Here is a 21,201-nt window from a genome sequence, read left to right as displayed (position 1 = left end):
GTGGCATGGACATATATACACTACCAAACGTAAAATAGCTAGCTAGTGGGAAGCAGCCACATAGCACAGGGAGATCAGCTTGGTGCTTTGTGACCACCTAGAGGAGTGGGATAGGGAGGGTGGGAGGGAGACGCAAGAGGGAGGAGATGTGGGGATATATGTATATGTATAGCTGATTCACTTTGTTATAAAGCAGAAACTAGCACACCATTGTAAAGCAATTATTCTCCAATAAAGATGTTAAAAAAATGTATCTGAAAACCAAAAAAAAAAAAAAAGAAAAGACTGGGGACCCAGTTTTAGAAGGAAAGAAAGGAGTGTGCTGGTGGAATAATACAGTAACCAGCACCAAATCTGTTTAGGTCACATCTTGGCAGGAAACCACGTCTGCCTCCTTTGTTTCCAGAATTCTGAGGCCAGGTGTATCAAATCACAAAACTTTAATCCCCATTGCTTTTCAGAAATAAACACACACACACACACACTAAAACTCCTCCGTATCCTAGGCAGTAAGCGTCATCACCCATCTCCCTACTGCCCCTTGGTACACACCAGCCCTGTTGGCCTTGTGAAAATTTATAAAACCATTTTCCTTCTAGTTCAAGGCCTTTCCACCTGCTGCTCCCTTTGCCCTGAATGTTTCTCCCCCATCCTTCACATAGCTGCTTCTCAGATTTCAGATCTCCTTAACCCTCTAAATTGGCCCTTTCCTGGGGGAGGGATGGAGTGGGAAATTGGGGTTAGCAGATGTAAGCTATTATATATGGAATGGATAAACAAGGCCCTACTGTATAGCACAGAGAACTATATTCAATATCCTATGATAACCCATAATGGAAAAGGACATGAAAAAGAATGTATATTTATGTATAACTGAATCACTTTGCTGTACAGCATAAATTAACACAACATCATAAATCAACTATACTTCAATTTAAAAAAATAAATAAAAATAAAATAAAATAAATTCACCCTTTCCTCTCTGTGGTTGCCCTCCATCTCAGCTCCCTGTTAAAGCCTTGACGCTCTCTTCCAGTGTCATTATTGAGTTTTCTAAGTACATGCTGGTTTATTGTCTGTCTCTCCCATTGTACTCCATGAGGGCAGGGCCATGTCTGTTTTGTGCTCAGAATTCAATAGGTACTCACTAAGTATTCACCCAGTTGCTCAAGCCAAAAGAATTGAAGTCATTCTCAAATCATCCAATGCAGCGCAAATCTCGGCTCTACTTTCAAAATATATCCCCAAATCTGCCCATTTCTCACCACCATAAGTCCAAGCCAGCACCATACACCTTGAGTAGCCTCCTTCCTCCTCTCCCTACCTCTTCCCTTGCCTCCCTTCAGGCTACTCCTGGCCTAGAGGGGGATGGAAGGCTGATTAGGTCACCCTTCTGCTCAAAACCTCTAATGTCTTCCCATCACACACAATCAACTCCAGCCCCCTGCCATAACTTACAAGGACCGCGTGCCAGAGCTGTGGCCCCTTTCAGACCACATCTCCAAACACTCTCCCCTTTCACTTCACTCTAGACACACTGGCCTCTCTGCTGCTCCGAATCCCAGGCATCCCCCTCAGGGCCTCTGCATTGGCTTTTTTTCTGCCTGAAATGCTTTCCCCCCCCCCCCCCCCCCCCCCCCCCCCCCCCCCCAAGCAGTCCCAGAGCTCACTCCCTCACTTCATTCAGCTCTTTACCAAATGTCACCCCTGCAGCAAGTCCTTCCCTGAAGAGTCTGTCTCATCAGTCCTGTCTATGCTGCACAGTCTGTCCTCTAAACATTTTCTTTCAAATTTTAAATGTATTTAATTACAAACACATTTATACTGCATTTTTGGTATTTAAAAAAATTTAATTTTGTAGATAAATATATGGCTTAGAATTCTAAAATTAGAGAAGGGCAAACAGTGAAAAGTCTCTTTTTTGCTCATGTCCCAAAGCTACCCAGTTCCTCTTCCCACAGGCAACAAAAATTACTTGTCTTTTGTGTATGCTCCCTAACATAGTTTAAGCATATACAAATATTTGTATGTACATCTCTATATTCCTTTAAACTTTTTTCACTCACTGCCTATTTATGTATGTATCTATCATGTATTTATCTTTTTATGTGCTTTTTTATCAAATGGTAGCGTACCTATATACACTATTTCACACCTTGTATTTTATTTTTACTTAACAGCATAATTTAGATGTCTTTCCACATCAGTATATGAAGAGTCTTCTCATTCTTTTCTGCAGCTACATAGTATTCCCTTGCATGGATGTGCCGTAATTCATTTAACCCATCCCCTATTGATGAACATTTAGGTTATTTCCAATCTGTTGCCATTAAAAATGCCACATCATTTCATACACATGGAAATGTATCTGTAGAATAAATTCCTAGAAGTGGAAGGAAGCGCAGGGACAAAGTGTTTATAGCACATTGCCATCCATAGAAGTTGGGCCAATTTGTACTTCTACCAGCAATATATGACAAGGCCTATTTTCCCACACCCTGGCCAACCAGCACGTTATCAAATTCCTGGATTGTTGCCAATCTGATGAGTGAATAATGGTATCTCAGTGCAGTTTCAGTATGCATTTCTATTATTACATGTGGAGTGTTTTTTCTTATATTGAAGAACCATCCCATGCACATTACTATATATAAAACAGATAAACAACAAGGACCTACTGTATAGCACAGGGAACTATACTCAGTATCCTGTAATAACTTATATGGGAAAAGAATCTGAAAAAATATATATATATCTGAAATATATATATATATCTGAATCACTTTGCTGTACATCTGAAACTAACACGACATTGTAAATCAACTATACTTGTTTCTATCAATAGTATTGTGTAGTCTGGTTTATCTATCTTTTCTTCTTTGGCTTCTGGGTCTCCCATGGTTTCTTCATTTTTAAAATTGAAGTCTTTAATCTATTTGGAATTTATCCTGAGTAAGATACGGGGTGTGGATACACTTTGTTTTTCTTGATCTCACATTGCTGTGGAAGTATTTGTCACCACAGCTCTAACTGATACCTGAAATGATTTTATATAGTTATGTGTTTGATCATTTGTTTTTTGTTTAGCACAAGATCATAAACTGCACTAGGGCAAGGATCTTGGCCATTCTTGTTTTCCACTGTATCCCTAGTACTAGCAAGCCCCTGGGACATAGTAGGTGCTCAATCAGTATTTCAAGAATAAAGGAACAAATGAGTAGGTGTATCACAGAGCTGCAATCACAATAATGTTTCGTAACCAACCACCTCAAAACTCAGAGGCATATAACAAGAAGTTTTTTTTTTGTTTTTTTTGCGGTCCGCAGCCTCTCACTGTTGTGGCGTCTTCCGTTGCGGAGCACAGGCTCCGGACGCTCAGGCTCAGCGGCCATGGCTCACGGGCCCAGCCACTCTGCGGCATTTGGGATCTTCCCAGACAGGGGCACGAACCCGTGTCCCCTGCATCGGCAGGCGGACTCTCAACCACTGTGCCACCAGGGAAGCCCCAACAAGAAGCTTTCATTGCTCAGTCACACAAGAAATAATCTTGTTACCTGGGTCCTTCCTCCTAGAGATTCTGATTTAATTGGTCTGGGAGGCAGCTTAGGCATATGGATTTTTTTCCCCAAAACTTCGCAGGAAATTTTTACGTGCAGCAATGTTTGAGAACCTCTATTTTAAATAATGTTTGCTATTATTCTAACTGATTGTGTCAAAGTCTTGAGATGCTTAATTATGATGCAATTATCTGAAGCATAATAATGAGGAAACTGAGGGAGGTGGAAAGAGAAGTGGAACTTGGATTATGTTTACACAGAACAGAAAGGTGAAATTTTAGGAGCTACACGTTTAATCAACATAAGCAGTCAAGCTATAGAATTCAGGTCCCAACAAGAATAATACAACATCTTATCTCATGGAGAGGGGAAGATTCCTTGTCAAATGGCTCAAAGCCCCCAAATACTAAGGACTTAATAGAGTTCATCTCACAATGACATACCATGTGAAGTATATTGAGAAAAATATTGGCATTTGCTCTTGCTATGAGATGCACTCAGGTTAACTCTGTAGAGTTAGGCCAAGATCATCTGACGCCATGACAATTTTTCCTTCCTAGGAGAAGCAGATGAAATTTTAAAAGGGTGATGATGTATCTATTGTCCTTTGGCAAGGTGCTGCCAAGGTCCCTGGACTTCTCCCCCACAAAACAGGCTGTATTAACAGATCTATTGTCTGCAGCATCTTTGTTTAAAAGCCCTGCTGGATTAATTTTTTTAATATAAATTTATTTATTTTATTTATTTATTTTTGGCTGTGTTTGGTCTTCGTTGCTGCGCGCGGGCTTTCTCTAGTTGTGGCAAGTGGGGGCTACTCTGTGTTGCAGTGTGCGGGCTTCTCATTGTGGTGGCTTCTCTTGTGGCAGAGCACGGGCTCTAGGCACGTGGGCTTCAGTAGTTGTGGCACACGGGCTCAGTAGTTGTGGCTCACAGGCTCTAGAGCACAGGCTCAGTAGTTGTGGCGCATGGGTTTATTTGTTCTGTGGCATGTGGGATCTTCCCGGACCAGGTCTTGAACCTGTGTCCCCTGCATTGGCAGGCGGATTCTCAACCACCACGCCACCAGGGAAGTCCCCTGCAGGATTAATTTTCTGATATATTGCCGCCATACATAAATTGGGGAGAAACTTCTTCCTTTGTAACTCAGGTAAAAGGAGAGAAGTTTACAACTGGATATCACCTCAGGGCCACACTTTCTGCACCATGGAAAGAAGAACTCTCCTATCTATCTCACCATTGGAACAGCTGCCTGGTTGTCACCCAGGGGCCTGCTCAAGCTCTGGAGTCCAACACTGTTTATACTGAAGAGTAGATGATAGAGGACATTTCTTGGCATTGTGAATTGTGAGTAAAGGGAGAGAGAAACCCTTTGGCCAGTATCTTTCTTTTGGGTCCTGCAGCCATGTCACTGTGATCAGAAGAATCAAAGTGCTGTCTAGCCCAGAGAGGGGAGTCATTGCTAATCATGGCAAGCTCTAAAATAACTGTGTGTTTTGAGTGGCATCTAGTACTCAATGGGCACTTAATAAATATTCACTAATAACATTAGGGCACTCAACACCAAACAGGATGATAAGGCTGTCTTTTTCGGTTGTTTTATACTTGGGTAATTGATAAAAATAATTGCACAGCTTTAAACGTTTAGCAGTGATTAGCTAAAACCATCACCTCGAAGCCCTTCCCACTTTGATAAACTCATTCCCATTAAAATTCTCAGAACCTGAGGAACAGCAGGGAAAGAAGCCAATAAAAGCATCTCAAAGAGTTTTACATTATCTCCATAAGCTATCTAATCTACCCATTTTGAATGATCTATGTAAATTAATTACACTTTTTAATTAGGTGGTCTTTTAGCTTGCATATTGAAGTTTACCAGTAATTACAGCGAGGCAGGAGGTCACTTGATTGGTATGGGAAACAAGAGGCCTTTATTTCATTGAACTGAAACACTGGATGCTTAGGAAAAAAAAAACTATCAAATTTATGCCAGTTTTCAAAATTCAAACTGCGCAGATCTTGTCCTTTTTTTTTTTCCCTTCTGTGGCTCACTGGGGGTTTTTCTTCATAAGTATCAGAATGACTTCTAAACACCCACTGACTCAAAACTATTATAATAGACCAGCTCAGAAGCTTGAATTTTGCATCCCTAGTGCTAGGGGGGAGAAAAGCCTACTCTTTTGATATTAGTCACATTAAATGCCATTGAATTATTAGTGCAGTTGTTTCCAGATGTGACTTTATTTTGTTTCTGCAGGCAGACAGTCTGTGATTTTCATTAACTTCATCATTTAAGCAACAACAACAACAGCGAAAAACAACCCCCGCAAAAGCTAGTGCTATACTTTATGCCAAGCAGGACAAAGTATTCTTTAATTAAACAAATATAGTGGTCATTGTAGTGAACAGAGTGCATTTAACATCTTTAAAATATTTGTGAATGACATTTCATGGCTCTTTCCCTCATCTCATCTTGCACCAGGATCCCAAATTTCCCTTCTTTTTCTACATTTTTGTGACCTGGGCTGTCCAATAGTAGATCAGTGGGTAGAGAGTTGTGCAAGAAGCATTTGCTGATCTAATGCAATCCTTGGGAAAATCAGGATTGCTAATTAAAAACCACAGAGTGAATAAAAGTCTTGACCCAGAGGAATTCTCCTATCTGCAGCTCAGAGGGAGCTTCATTTTCATGCCAGCACACACACATCATCACAATCCTGGGAGTTCAGTTAATTTCCCGCTGGTCATGCTTCCTCATGGGCCAAGGGCTACGCTTCTGTGAGATGGCATGGCCATCCCCCCCGCCCTCCCCCACAAAGGGCAAGGGCAGGTTATTCTAGTCTCTTTATCCAGCTTTGCATTTTCAAATCACTTCCAACAGGGCAGTGTGATAGCAGGGGCAACAGCTTGGGCATCAGGAGGCTTGGGTTCAGGCCTGATTATCTGTGCAGAGGGCAGGGTGACTGCAGTCAGCCCATCATGTCCCTGGGGGCTCCCACTTTCCTCATCTGTGAAAGGAGGGATTCATGTGGACCCGTGTGATCACAAGTTCCATCCACTTCCAATAACTTCCAAGGCTGTCTCTGCTGAAGCTTTTCTTTTTCCCTCAATTTATCGTGCATTTAGCTACACAGATGTAAGCTCTTAGAAGGCAGGAATCAGATTTTATTCCCTTTCTCGACCCCCAGCTCCTAAAGGCTGAACATTGTAAAAGTCCAATAAACATTTGTTGAATGAATGGGACTGAAAAATCAAGATGGTGAAGTAATACGTTTTATTAACGTTAGTAGTAGGAGTAGCAGCAGAAGCAGCAGCAAACGTTTTTTTTCTTTTGAACACATACTCTAAGCTAAGCATTGTGCTAAATCCTTTATATGGTTTGTCTCAACTAGTGGAAGGAGACAAGCTCATATTTTCTTTTTCCCTCTCTGGTGGACACTGCTAAATAGAATTCACTCACATATGGGTTCGTCCTTACCAGTAGAACCTCAGTGTTGCTTGAGGCAGCAATGTAAATGCTAGAACAATTACCTCTCCCAGAACTCTTGCTTCTTGCGGTAAACCCAAGTGGCCCAGTTCTGGTCAATGAAATGTAAGCAGAAATCTATAAGGTAGGACTTCCAGGAAAGCTACTGTCTCCCAGATAAAAAGGGGAAATGTCAGCTGGAATTTGCCTTCTGTCATTTCACCTTCTCTTTCTTCCTGCTTGGGACTTGGACTCGGTGCCTGTAGGCAGGTGGATCTTGTTATCACATGAACAAAAGCCACAGGTAAAGGCTGGTGGAACAGGAAGTGACAGGGAGCCTGGACCCTGGGAGGCTTCCTTGAGTGGCTGTCTCAGACCTTCACTGTACCTCCAGACTCCTGGCTGTATGAGGAAGCTACCTCTAACCAATGCATTCTACCTTGCCTACGTCCATCCATGATGATACTACAATGAGTGTTTTTGCAAACAGTATTTCTAACCTTTGTGGGGGTTTTTTTTGTTTGTATTTTTGCGGTACGCGGGCCTCTCACTGTTGTGGCCTCTCCCGTTGCGGAGCACAGGCTCCGGACGCGCAGGCTCAGGGACCATGGCTCACGAGCTCAGCTGCTCCGCGGCATGTGGGATCTTCCCGGACTGGGGCACGAACCCGTGTCCCCTGCATCATCAGGTGGACTCTCAACCACTGCGCCACCAGGGAAGCCCTCTAACCTTTGTTTTTATAAGCTCTGGCCTACTCCTACCAAGAGCCATGTCACTTCTGCCTCATTTCCTGCTTCTCCATAACTTTCTATCTCTCTAGCTCAGCCTTTGACCGTTTTTTTATTAACTGGGCAGAAGACCTTAACAGACATTTCTCCAAAGGCATACAGATGGCCGAAAAGCACATGAAAAGATGCTCAACATCACTAATTATTAGAGTAATGCAAATCAAAACTACAATGAGGTATCACCTCACACCAGTTAGGATGGCCATCATCAAAAAGTCTACAAACACTAAATGCTGGAGAGGGTGTGGAGAAAAGGGAACCCTCCTATACTGTTGGTGGGAATGCAAACTGGTACAGCCACTGTGGAGAACAGTATGGAGGTTCCTTAAAAAACTAAAAATAGAACTACCATCTGACCCAGCAATCCCACTCTTAGGCATATACCCAGGGGAAACCGTAATTCTAAAAGATACATGCACCCCAATGTTCATTGCAACACTATATTTTAAAAATTTATTTATTTTATTCATTTTATTTTTGGCTGTGTTGGGTCTTAGCTGCTGTGCGCGGGCTTTCTCTAGTTGCGGCAAGTGGGGGCTACTCTTTGTCGCGGTGCACGGGCTTCTCATTGTGGTGGCTTCTCTTGTTGCAGAGCACCGGCTCTAGGCGTGCGGGCTCAGTAGTTGTGGCATGTGGGCTCAGTAGTTGTGGCTCATGGGTTCTAGAGCACAGGCTCAGTAGTTGTGGTACACGGGCTTTGTTGCTCCACAGCATGTGGGATCTTCCCGGACCAGGGCTTGAACCCGCGTCCTCTGCATTGGCAGGCGGATTCTTATCCACTGCACCACCAGGGAAGCCCCGCAGCACTATTTACAATAGCCAAGACATGGAAGCAACCTAAATGTCCGTTGACAGATGAATGGATAAAGATGATGTGGTATATATACACAATGGAATATTCCTCAGCCGTGAAGAAGGATGAAATAATGCCATTTGCAGCAACATGGATGGACCTAGAGATTATCATACTAAGTGAAGTAAGTCAGAAAGAGAAAGACAAATATCATATGATATCACTTATATGTGGAATCTAAAAAAAATGATACAAATGAACTTATTTACAAAACAGAAACAGACTCAGACACAGAAACAAATGTATGTTACCAAAGGGGAAACGTGGGGGGAGGGATAAATTAGGAGTCTGGGATTAACATACACACACTACTATATATAAAATACATAACCAACAAGGACTTACTATATAGCACAGGGAACTCTACTCAATGTTCTGTAATAACATATATGGGGAAAGAATCTGAAAAAGAATGGATATATGTGTATAAATAATTGAATCAGCTGTACACCTGAAACTAACACAACATTGTAAATTAACTATACTCCAATATAAAATAAAAATTAAATTTAAAAAGTTAACAGCCAAGAAAAAAAAGGGAGGGGCACCTTACTCATCATCTAATCACATCTCTCATTTTGATAGAGGAGAAATGGAGACCCAGGAAATTTAAATGACTTGCTTACCAGGGTGACAGAACCTATCCTGGTACCAGAGGGAAGACAGTACCTACCAGCTGAAAATGATAAAGCCAAAAAGACCGAGACGGCCTGAGCCCTAAATCACATCACTGAGCTGTGCTGTTCTGAGCTCTGAACCGTCTACCCCCAGACTTCTAGTTGTTTGGGACTCTTGATATCACCTTTATTGCTTCAATCAGTATTGGTCAGGTGTTCTGTTACTGGCAGCTGAAGACATGCTATGTGATCCAGGGCTCTTCTGAAAACTCTCTTCAGTTTTTTCATTTTATTTCCTGCTTGAGATGACTTGGATAGTTGTTGTGTAGTAAACAAAATCCAGACTAAAAGGTTTCTGTTTGTCCCTTCCTCTGGGCTCCAATAAGACCTTCTATGACTCCGATTCTGGCATCAGTTTCGATGTGTGGGTTCCCCCACACATACCACCAAGAAGTTCTCGATACCAGCTGGGTGTCCTACAATTCAACTCAATTCTGTTACTATCTACCTGGAGATAACATTATATCCCACAGGTTACGGGCTCAGTCTTATAAGACTTCCCCCACCCCAGAACTTCAGAGGTCAACTGCAAGCCCAGGTTATTGCCAATTGACTGTAGATTGGAGGTTCCAATAACCCCTTCCTTGGGTTATTGATTTGCTAGAGTGGCTCATAAAACTAAGAAATATTTTACTTACCACATTACTGGTTTATTGTAAAACGATCTAACTCAAGAACAGCCAGATGGAAGAGATGCATAGGGCAAGGTATGGGAAAAGTGCTCAGAGCTTCCATGCCTTCTCCCCAACCTCTAAGAGCTCACCAACCCGGAAGCTCTCAGAATGCTCTCCTATTGTTTTTTTTTCTCCTATTGAGTTTTTTTTTTTTTTTTTAACATCTTTATTGGGGTATAATTGCTTTACAATGGTGTGTTAGTTTCTGCTTTATAACAAAGTGAATCAGTCATACATAAACATATGTTCCCATATGTCTTCCCTGTTGCGTCTCCCTCCCTCCCACCCTCCCCATCCCACCCCTCCAGGCTGTCACAAAGCACCGAGCCAATATCCCTGTGCCATGCGGCTGCTTCCCACTAGCTATCTACCTTACTGCGTTTGTTAGTGTGTATATGCCCATGACTCTCTCTCGCCCTGTCACAGCTCACCCTTCCCCCTCCCCATAACCTCAAGTCCGTTCTCTAAGAGGTCTGCGTCCATATGCTAACACATATATATGGAATTTAAGAAAAAAATGTCATGAAGAACCTAGGGGTAAAGCAGGAATAAAGACGCAGACGTCCTATTGAGTTTTTATGGAGGCTTCCTTACACAGGCATCATTGACTAAATCATTCAGCCCCTCTCACCACCCTGGAAGTCAGGGGGTGGGACTAAATTTCCAACCGTCCAATCATACAGTTGGCTCCTCTGGCAACCAGCCCCATCCGTCTGTGCTTTCCAAAAATCACTGCAGTAACACAAACTCAGGTGTGATTGAAAGGGGCTTGTTATGAATATTATCGCTCTTATCACTTAGGAAATTTCAAGGGTTTCAGGAGCTCTGTGCCAGAAACAGGAGGAAGACCAAATAAATCTTTTTCTTTCTTCCTTCCCTCCTTTCTTCCTCTCTCTCTCCTTCCTTTCTTTTTCTTTCTTTCTTTCTTTTCTTTTTTCTTTTCTTTCTCTCTTTCTTTCTTTTTCTTTTCTCTTTCTTTCTTTCTTTTTCTTTCTGTCTCTCCTTCTCTCTTTCTTTCCCTCCCTCCCTCCCTTCTCTCTCTCTCCTTTCCCTCCTACCTTTCTTTTTTTGGTAGAACAATGATTGTTTTTTTCCCTTCCAGTTTTATTGAGATATAACTGACACATAACACTGTATATGTTTATGATATACAGCATGAGATTTACATACTTCATGAAGTGACCATCACACTAAACCCAGTAAATATCCATCATCTCATACAAGTACAAAATTAAAGAAATAGAAACATTTTTTTTCTTGTGATGAGAACTCCCAGGATATACTCTCAACTTTCATATATAACATATAGCAATGTTAGTTATATTAATGATGTTGTATATTACATCACCACCACTCATTTATCTTATAAACTAGAAGCTTGTACCTTTGACTGTCCTTATCCAATTGTCCCTTCCCCCACCCCTACCTCCCACCCTCCTTCATCTCTGGTAACCACAAATCTGATCTCTTTCTCTGTGACTTGGTTTTTGAATATGTATTTCTTATTATAAATCTCAACATCACATTGATCTTTATAACAGCACTTGGTCCCCGACACTGTAAGGATTAGTTATCGGATCATGAGCTTCTCAACTCTGCGTTCCCAGAGCCTAGCATGGTGCCTGGCACCCAGCAGGTGCTGAGTGCATGGCTGTCATGAATGGATGAAGAATAGGTTCTAATTCTGTGCCCGTGTTACAAATCAGCGTGCGGCTACTGCTCTTATTTTGTCTAGAGGCCCAGCTATTTCCTCTCCGTACAGTTTGCTAAATTCCCTATTTATAAACAATGCAATACTTTCATTTTCAATGTAGTTTTTCCCCTGACAGAAGCATGCAGCTTTGGCTCTAAATCATAATTTTCCCACCACTCCTGGGATGTCCACATCTCTGTCTTTGGTGAAAGTGGATGTGAAAGGTGGATATTCAGAAGAGAGCAACCCCTAACTGGAATTAACCTGAACACTAAACTATGTTCTGCCAAGGGTCTGGAGGGAGGGTAGGGTGGAGGAATCGTTGCAGTGGTGTCAGCTGCCCTGCGAGGCTGAGCTAAGTCTCTGGAGAGTAGGCCACAGACCTCCCAAGGCCAACCCAAGGCTGAGTGACCACGTCTAGGATACTCACACCTTAAATCTTTAAAAAGGAGGCCACTGGTGAGAGCACCTAGAGAGGCCCTGCTTTACATCTCCTCGGGGCTTTCTGATGGGGAAGGGAGGCTGTGGGGCTGACAGCCACATCCCTCAGTGGGGAGGAGAAGACGCCAGCTGTGCTCTTCTCCCTGGAATCTGCCCAGCTGGGGGCGCTGTTAGCAGCCTGCTGGGAGATCTGCACACTTGGGAAGTCCGGGGAGAAGCTGGTTTGCTTGGTATGACTCAGTCTCTACAGAACAACAAGATCTTTAAACAATACTAATTAAAACATGTCACTCCCTGGGTTAAAATCTTGGTGAACTCCCGTTAGAATAAAACCTTAATTTCTTTCCTTACCTTACAAAGTCCCACAAGTTTTTCTACTACTTTCCCCATCACTCACTTGGCTCCTGCCCCACTAGTTCTTTTCTTAGAATACACCTAGCACCTTTTTGTCTTGGGTTTCACACTAGTTGTTCCTTTTTGCTTGGAATACGATTTTCTGATATAGAGCTCAGCTCAAATGTCACCTCAGGAAGCCCTCCCTGATCATCCAATTGTTCTCTAGCGCATCATTTAATGTTAATTCTATGCACAGAACACATTACTGCTATTTTCTTGTTTACCTATTGTCAGTATCCATAAGTTGTATGCTCCTCAAGAGAAGAGATCTTTGTCTGTCTTGCTCACCATGGCATCCTAGCTTCAAAATAGTGCCTAATAGTACAGGCTCAAGAAATGCTTGTTACGTAAGTTTAATTCTTTAATCTATTTAAGCTGTATTTTGTTGTGTGGAATGAGATAGAAATCAATTTTTATTTTTCTCAGACTTTCTTAATTCCATATATATATTATCCATCCTTTTACCACTAACTCGAGATGCCACCTCTATCAGGTACTTATGTATTGATACACATACTTAGGGTGGGTTTGGGTTTTCTAGTCTATTCTACTGACTGACAGTTTAACGTAGATTTTTTTTTTTTTTTTTTTTCGGTACGCGGGCCTCTCACTGCCGTGGTCTCTCCCTTTGCGGAGCACAGGCTCCCGACGCGCAGGCCCAGCGGCCATGGCTCACGGGCCCAGCCGCTCCGCGGCATGTGGGATCTTCCCGGACCATGGCACGAACCCGTGTCCCCTGCATCGGCAGGCGAACTCTCAACCACTGCGCCACCAGGGAAGCCCCTGACTGACAGTTTAATGGTGTGCTGGTTTCACTGTTTTAAATGCAGTAATTTTAAGTTTCAATATCCAACTACACTACCTGCTACACTTATCCCCTCTACCCCTTAGCAATTCTCAATTTTCAAGATTTTCTTGCATAGTCTCACCATTTATTTTTCTCTATTTTGATAATTGTGACATTACATTTATATATTAATTTGTGGAGAATTGCCATCTTTAAAATGTTCTCACCAACAGCGTATTAGATTGTCTATTTCCCTATACTCTTACTGCATAGTATCAATTAAAAATTCTGTTAATCTATTAGTTTCACCAATTCTTTTTCTTTTTATATTACAATTTTTGACTCTGTTGAAATTTACTTTGGTGTGAGAGATAAATAGAAATCCAGCTTTATTTTTCCTTCAAATGATTAGCTGGTTATCTCAATACGATTTATTGAATAATCTATCTTTCTGATAAGTCTGAAATATCCTTTATCATATACTAAATTTTTATATATATATATATATATATATATATATATATATATATATATATATATATTTGGGCTTGCTTCTGGACTCTATTCTCTTTGATTTTCTATTTTTTACCATACATTTAATTATCACAACTTGATAAATTTTAATATTGAGCAGAGCTAGTTTTCCCTCATTACTATTTTTTCATATCCCCCTCCCAGATATTCTTTCCTGTTAAAATTTTAATTGCATTTTAGGATCATTTCCTAACATTCCCCTCCTCTCTCCAAACCATGTTGTATTTTATTTCATTGAATTTACAGATGGACATATGGAGAAACCTCATTTTGACAATATCAACTTTCCATATGTAGTACAAGTCATTTTTTAAAATGTCATCTTCTATGACTCTTCTTAGGGATTTATTTTTCCATTATGTTTAGTTATTGCTGGCATATAGAAAAGCTTTTGGGTTCTATGTATTTATTTTTTAAGACTGCTGTAACAAGGTACCACAAACTAAGTGCCTTAAAACAACAGAATTTATTATCTCATAGCTCTGGAGGCTAGAAGTCTGAATCAAGCTGTTGGTAGAGCCACAGTCTCTCCAGGAATCTGAGGGAGATTCCATGCCTTTCTCGTATCTTCTGGTGCCACCTTGCTATTCCTTGGCTTGCAGCTGCATAACTCCACCCTCTGCCTATGTTGTCATGTGGCCTTCTCGCTGTTTCTTAAAGCTGTCTTATTAGCACATCGGGCATACTAGATTAAGGGCCTACCCTACTCAGTAGTGTGACCTCATCTTAACTGATGAAATCTGCAAGGACCCTATTTCCAAATAAGGTCATATTCTGAGGTACTGGGGGTTAGGATTTCAACGTATCTTTTTGGAGCACATAATTCAACCCATTACAGTTTTACATATTCATTTTGCAGCTACCCACTTTAATTTCCTCAATGCTTCTAATTATTTTACAGATCACGTCCTTGTGTTTTCCTGGTATCAATACATATCAACTGCATATCATGTAAATAATGCCTCTTTTCAATTTATTTATTTCCTTTTATCTAAGCTCATTGGCTAGTACTTTATCATACCTAGTCAACAGGTATTCATCTTTTAAAAAACCCCATTCATTCGCACTTATTCTTCTGTGAACTCTGTGTTTTCATCCTTTATCTTTTGTACTAGGAATTTTTTCTTATTAATTTGAAAAATCTTTTTGAGCATTAAAAATATTAATCTTTGGTGACATATATTGCCCCCAAGACTTCGAAAGCACCTTGTCACCTATCCAACAGTCAACACAAAGCACAAAAAATATAAGGGTGTAGATCTACTGTAACATAAATTAATCATAGCTTTCTGTGCAACAGTCTAATACATGAACAAATACCTCTCATAAGAGCAATAAGACTAATAGTGAAGTGCAATGTAGAAGCACTCTTGAAAATTTCAAGTACTCTAATACTTAAAACTTGTTTCATACTGCACCATTTCTAAACCATTCAATTTCTTTCCAGCTAAAGCACTCAAACGAGTCTCAAGGACTAAATTATCTGATTAACCCTTTAATGTCAAATGCTTCACAGCTCTTGCTCACATACTATCAAGTTTACACTGACATTTAAAGGCCCCAACTCACCATCAAGGAAAGGATTAATCTGTCCTTGGTTTATTTAAATGACCAAATAATAAGATTAAAGTGATAACCAGCTGTAGGATATGTCCTTATTAAATTTGATAGGATTTTTTAAAAGCCAAGTAATGTAATGAAGTTTGCAAAGTAATTTAGATTAACCAGGTTTGACTGCTCAATTTGGAAGTGATTCAGTGCACAGGTACAGGCATAGAGACAATTTTTAAATATTAGGCTTTGATTGTTCCTCACCAGAAATTCATGAAAAGTGAAATGAACATTTCAATATATTGCTATAACCAGCTTTCATTACTCATAAACACGTGCTTATCACTTTTTTTTTTAAATCCTCCCAAGTAGCTGTTTACATGACTTATCCAGATGGTACAAAATAGGATAAAGGAAGGACAATCTAGTTCTTGAGATGTTAATACTCATCCAAAATGTGAATGTCCCAAAAACACAGCCAGAAAGCTCCAGGACTTTGGGAGAGTACTTTGATTTACTAGGACTGAATCCCTATTAGACATGTCCAAGTGAAAATACTGAAACTTGGGAATCCTCTCAATGGCATTAAAATCAGCCTGGATTTGGTCACTTTACTCATTCCATATGTTATGTCTGTTTATCCTATGTACATTCTTACTTACTTAGAAATGATGTGACCTTTGCTATACAAAGAAACACAGAAAAATTAGGTTTACTACTTGATTCTGCCACTTGTCTTCGTTTTGCCTGTCTAATCTATGGATGCCATTGTATTGGTCTGTGCAAGGACTAACAAATGTTGAATAATTACATATTACCAGGACACTTCATGCCTGCAATGTGTGTAAATTTGCACACATTCACTGAGACAACTGCTCTGAGACCTAAGAAGTTGATAGCTATATATCAAAGAAGTTTATATATATCTATATCTATATGGTATATCTATCTATATAAAATGAGTTTATATATATGAGAATAATATATAAATTTTATAAATATTACTTTAATTATTATATTAAGGTAGTGTTTTTCACAACCCAATAGCAGGTGGTCATGATCAGATGAAAGAGAACAGAAAACATCTGAGGAATTGTACATATTAAGGATGCTTTTTATTTTATGTATATATGGACCCCCATATATATATGCACTGGGTCACAATCAAAAATGTGTTTCTTATTGTGCTTTGTGGTCAAAACCGTTTGAAAAGCATTGTATTAAATGTATTTCGTTTGTGATGAGATGGAATCCTTCACAGCATTCTTTGTCTCACTCTAGAAGTTATACATGTTTTTGCTTTTCACTTATTCTACAAATGTTAATTGAGCAACTGCTGTATGTTAATGGGGGTCAGGTATTGGTACAGGGAGAAAAAGGGCAACATTACTTTAGGGAATTTCTACTTATTGTTACACAATGTAAGGTTCTAAATAAAAGCTTAAAAACAAATTAATGCTAAATTGATTATAACTGTTCTTAATGTGCCTCTTGGCCACAAAAACAAGTGGAATGTGTCAAAATTCTCAGGAATAAGCCTTCCCAGAATGTTAAGCTTCTTGCTGCTTCTCATCAATCCCTGGAGAGAGCCAGTATAAAATCTATAGTAGTTGAGATAGGAATTCTCTAACGATATATTTCTTTTCATCTACCTTGTTGATTTCTTCTTTATTAGGCTTTTTGGCAAGACAATAATTTTTTCAGTAACCAAGATCTGGGTCATGGCTGCAAAACTTACCCTTCAGTATTACTCTTCTCAGGAGGGAGATATGTTCTCTTCAAGTTTTAACTGATAAGGAAACCATTTGCTATGAATATATATGATATTTGTGTATTTGGCAGAAGGATGAAATGAGATATTTTACATTAAAATAATAAAATATTTAAAAACTCAATATGCCAAAAACAAAAAAATAAGCCCCAAACCAGAAAAGGCCCACCTGTTCTGTTCTTAATACCAACCACAAAATAATCTAAATCTGAAGAGTTCAATTCTCCTGGTACTCAAATCTCTAACAGTGAACCTTAGTATAAAACTTTACATTGTAATTATAATTTTTATTTCCTCATTTGTCCCCTCTTCTACCTCAAATACTTTAAAAATGGCATGTAGTATGTTTTATTTTTTTAAAGATCTTTATTGGAGTATAATTGCTTTACAATGGTGTGTTAGTTTCTGTTCTATAACAAACTGAATCAGCTATACATATACATATATCCCCATATCTCCTCCCTCCTCTGTCTCCCTCCCTCCCTCCCTATCCTTTTAATATGTTTTTAAATGATGACATTTCAATTTAGAAATGCTTCAGATATGTTATTCTCTGATGAAGAAATTTTCTGAATGTGTTTTATTTTATAAATGATACATTCTGTGCTTTAAAACAGAGTAGCCTTCAGAAATAACATTAGGAAGGAACAGTATTATTTTTCTCTTTGATCTTTTTGACAGATTCAAGAAATGTTATAGTTTCTAGTGATCATTTGCAATTTCCAAAATCAGACCCACCATACTACAAGTATGTATTTTATAGCAGCAAAAATTCAAGTTCTCTTATTTTTTCAATTACGAGCTTTAAAGTTTAAATGTTATTATTACTAGTTTGGTTCATTAGATCATGGCTCATGTTAGGTAGGTGACATAAGGCTCATATACATTTTCTAGAAATATAAGAAAACTAAAGTTGTCATTTATTTTTGGGAAATAAACTCAAATGATTAGGTTATGGATTTACAGTAGTACTGGGAAAAAGCTTTGTGATGCAACAATACCCTTTTTTCTTGTCAATCAAGACAATCCAGGTTTGACTATGGCCAGTGCATGCTATAGCTGACTTGTATCTTCCCAGTTCTGTTTGGCTGATGTCACGTTAGTCACTTGAAATCAGTCACAGTGGGAGTATTTACACTACAGAAATCAGCAAAAGCTACAAACCAGAGGTTCCCTTCCCATTTTGAAAAGCCACTAAACATTTCCCAGCACACCACTGGCAACAGCCATTATTCCTTTAAAATACAATTCAATTCTTTATTGTTCATAAGAATCTTATTCTTGAAGATCTAAATGGTTGGTGTTTTCTGTATAAATCTGACTTTCTGGAAAAAGATTTATATGTTTCTCATTAGTTCATAGTGATGGAAATGTTGGACTTTCACTGTGAATAAATAAATATGTAAGGCTGTATCCACAGAGAGGTTCTTACTCTCTTACCTGCGAGTTGTATCCTCCTCAGAATAAAATATTCAAAATTTGTATTTTTATCTTAAAAAAAAAGTAACCTATTTTTAACTTAATCCACGCTTAAGCAGCAAAATATCTAGACTTTAAATAGGACCTAACAGATTTTAATTCTCTGTCAAAAATGGCTATGACTTAATGATAAAAGGTTCATTAAAATACGCTGTAAAGTACGAAAGAAGCAATTTTATTAGATGAACTCATTTATTTGACACATTAAATCAGGCAAAGAAAAACATATGCACTGCATAAAAAGAATCACATTCTCATACTACTTGGACACATAGCAGTGGTCAAAAATAATGAATTGTGGAATGGATCCCAGGACTTAATGCAAAAAAACACCCTGTATAGAAAACCTTCAGGCTTCTAACTTCACTGAATCCAGTACTAAACGTGCCTCCTTATATTCCTCAGCTTCTCCCAAGTCTTTTTCACTCTCCTGAAATTAAATATAATAAAAATTAGGTTTATCCTTCTTGAACTTCAGTACTTTAATTACTCAGATATTACAAACCATCAACATAAGCAGCTCAAAAATTAAAACAAAAAGGATCCCAAGCCTCACCTAAATATAGTATAATTCCACAGATTTCTGAAGAACAATTCTGTTCTTTCATTACAGGTAAGGGAAGAAATAACAGGTTTGGTTTTGTTTCATTGTATATACTCATACAATAAGTGAAAAACATGGTCATCTAAAGGTACTGGCATTAAGTAATTAAATTAAAACCTCAGAAAAAATTTTAAAACACTGCATTCTCACTTGGTCAACACATCACCATACAAATGGAGTTATTATTAGTAATGCACTAAAAGTAAAAAATTATTTACTAGTGTGTTACATATATAATGACATTCAGACCAAAATAATCCTCCAACTACTCACAATGACAAAGGCGGCTACTGGTGTCACACCAGAGTTAAGTACAATCTTTGAATCAGAAAAGTGAACTGTCTGCTTGGTATTGAGTATTATATACACTACTACAAGGAAACAGACTGACAGCTTTCATTTTCTGATTAAAGACTCAAAGATTGAGTCTTTCCTTGGTATTTTACACAGAAAACTTTTACTAACATATTGTAACAGTAACAGAGAAATGAAATAATATCATCTAAGTTACTGTGCATAGCAAATTTTGATTTTTTAATAAATAAATAAAGCAATAGCAATTCAAGGCAATAAAAGATGGATATATACAAACACTTACAGGGCAGAGGGAATAAAGTGTGTGTATATGTATTTAATATGAAATTTTAAAGCAAAAAAGACTGAGGATTTGCTTAATTCAGACTACAAGTAAGAATTTCTGAAACTTCTGTATTACACCTAAACTATGTCTTTGTTCTCTGTCAGAAAATATAAGCTCTTCGAGGGTACAGATGCTGCTGAATATATCCTCACACACAAGTATATCATCCAAAGACAATATTATTTTTTTCAAGCAGTTTCTATTACTTTCTCAGCTACTACATTCATGAGAGAAAAAAGCATTTCAATTTTCAGGAAATACAAATGATGCTTTTGTTTTGGGTAATATTTTAATAGAGTAATTATTTCCTGCTTTCATCTATCTTTTATTTCATCTGTCTTTTAACCATAGCTTCATTTTTGGCTTTAAAGAGAGTTTTCCTGCCTTTAAAAGGTTCCTATAGTTAAATATGAGTTCTGTGTCAAAAGTAAAGTAAAATGTAAGTATTTCTCTCTGTTTTTCTACAGATTTAGTCCTAATATTATTTTGGTGGGAAAACAAATCTCACTCTCTTTCCAAGAATACATATACATGATCATACTGAAAAAGCCTCACACTACTTTTGTTATATAGGGAAAACTATGAATCAGGAGACAGCTATGTAGCTGGTAATTAATATTAGCTCAAGAACTAGAAACATAAAATGAGGTTAATAAAGGAAATGATAGAATTCATCAAATTATCATCAAACAGCAATAATAATCGGCTGGTATATAGTGTTATGCTTTTATCTCTATTAAGAAATAAAAAAGATGACTTTGCATTTTTCTTAGAACGCTTTTTAAAATCATTCTGCCACTGTATCACAAGACATTTATACCAGCAAGTATGATAAGAGTGTTATACAGCTCCAAGTTAATATGAAAGCACTGCCTAAATATTACTGTACAGGGTTTTCTTTACTCTCTCAAATCGATTTAGGTTTGAATTGGAAAGAATTCCAAATTCTTTTTAAAACAGCCCAAATTCATTTGAAACATTTGGATCTTTTAAAATTTCAAACAGACTACTCACCTTTAATGTGTCAAAAAAGATCTTTATGTGTGAAAACCAAATCATTCAAGATATTGCTGGACAGTATTAGTACTATGAATACCTACCATGATAACTCAAATATATTTAATTAATTAAGTTTAAATAAATAAACACGTTAGACACAGTACTTTTACTGGAGGTATAACTTAAAACACCACTTAAACTCCATTAATTATTTAAAAATAAACTGGTACATTGAGCAAGTAAACAAAATGTCACCAACTAGCTTTCAGTGTTAAACATTTAAAATTTTGGCCT

The 21,201-nt window shown here is 38.5% G+C and overlaps 1 protein-coding gene across 2 annotated transcripts in view; it reads right to left on the bottom strand.

The window, feature by feature from the left end:
• Nucleotides 1-18,818: 18,818 nt before the first annotated feature.
• TBCA (tubulin folding cofactor A) overlaps nt 18,819-21,201 on the bottom strand; it is a 102,218-nt gene continuing 99,835 nt past the window's right edge. For both annotated transcript variants that reach the window (XM_027100773.1, XM_027100774.1), the window contains one exon: nt 18,819-19,094. In XM_027100773.1, coding sequence (XP_026956574.1) covers nt 19,014-19,094 — 81 coding nt within the window. In that variant the 3' untranslated portion in view covers nt 18,819-19,013. The remainder of the gene's footprint in view (nt 19,095-21,201) is intronic.

The sequence above is a fragment of the Aethalodelphis obliquidens genome, unplaced genomic scaffold (assembly GCF_003676395.1).
Source record: "Aethalodelphis obliquidens isolate GAN/ISIS:26980383/991018 unplaced genomic scaffold, ASM367639v1 scaffold4, whole genome shotgun sequence".
Classification (NCBI taxonomy): domain Eukaryota; kingdom Metazoa; phylum Chordata; class Mammalia; order Artiodactyla; family Delphinidae; genus Aethalodelphis; species Aethalodelphis obliquidens.
This window is presented reverse-complemented; position numbering and strand designations above follow the sequence as displayed.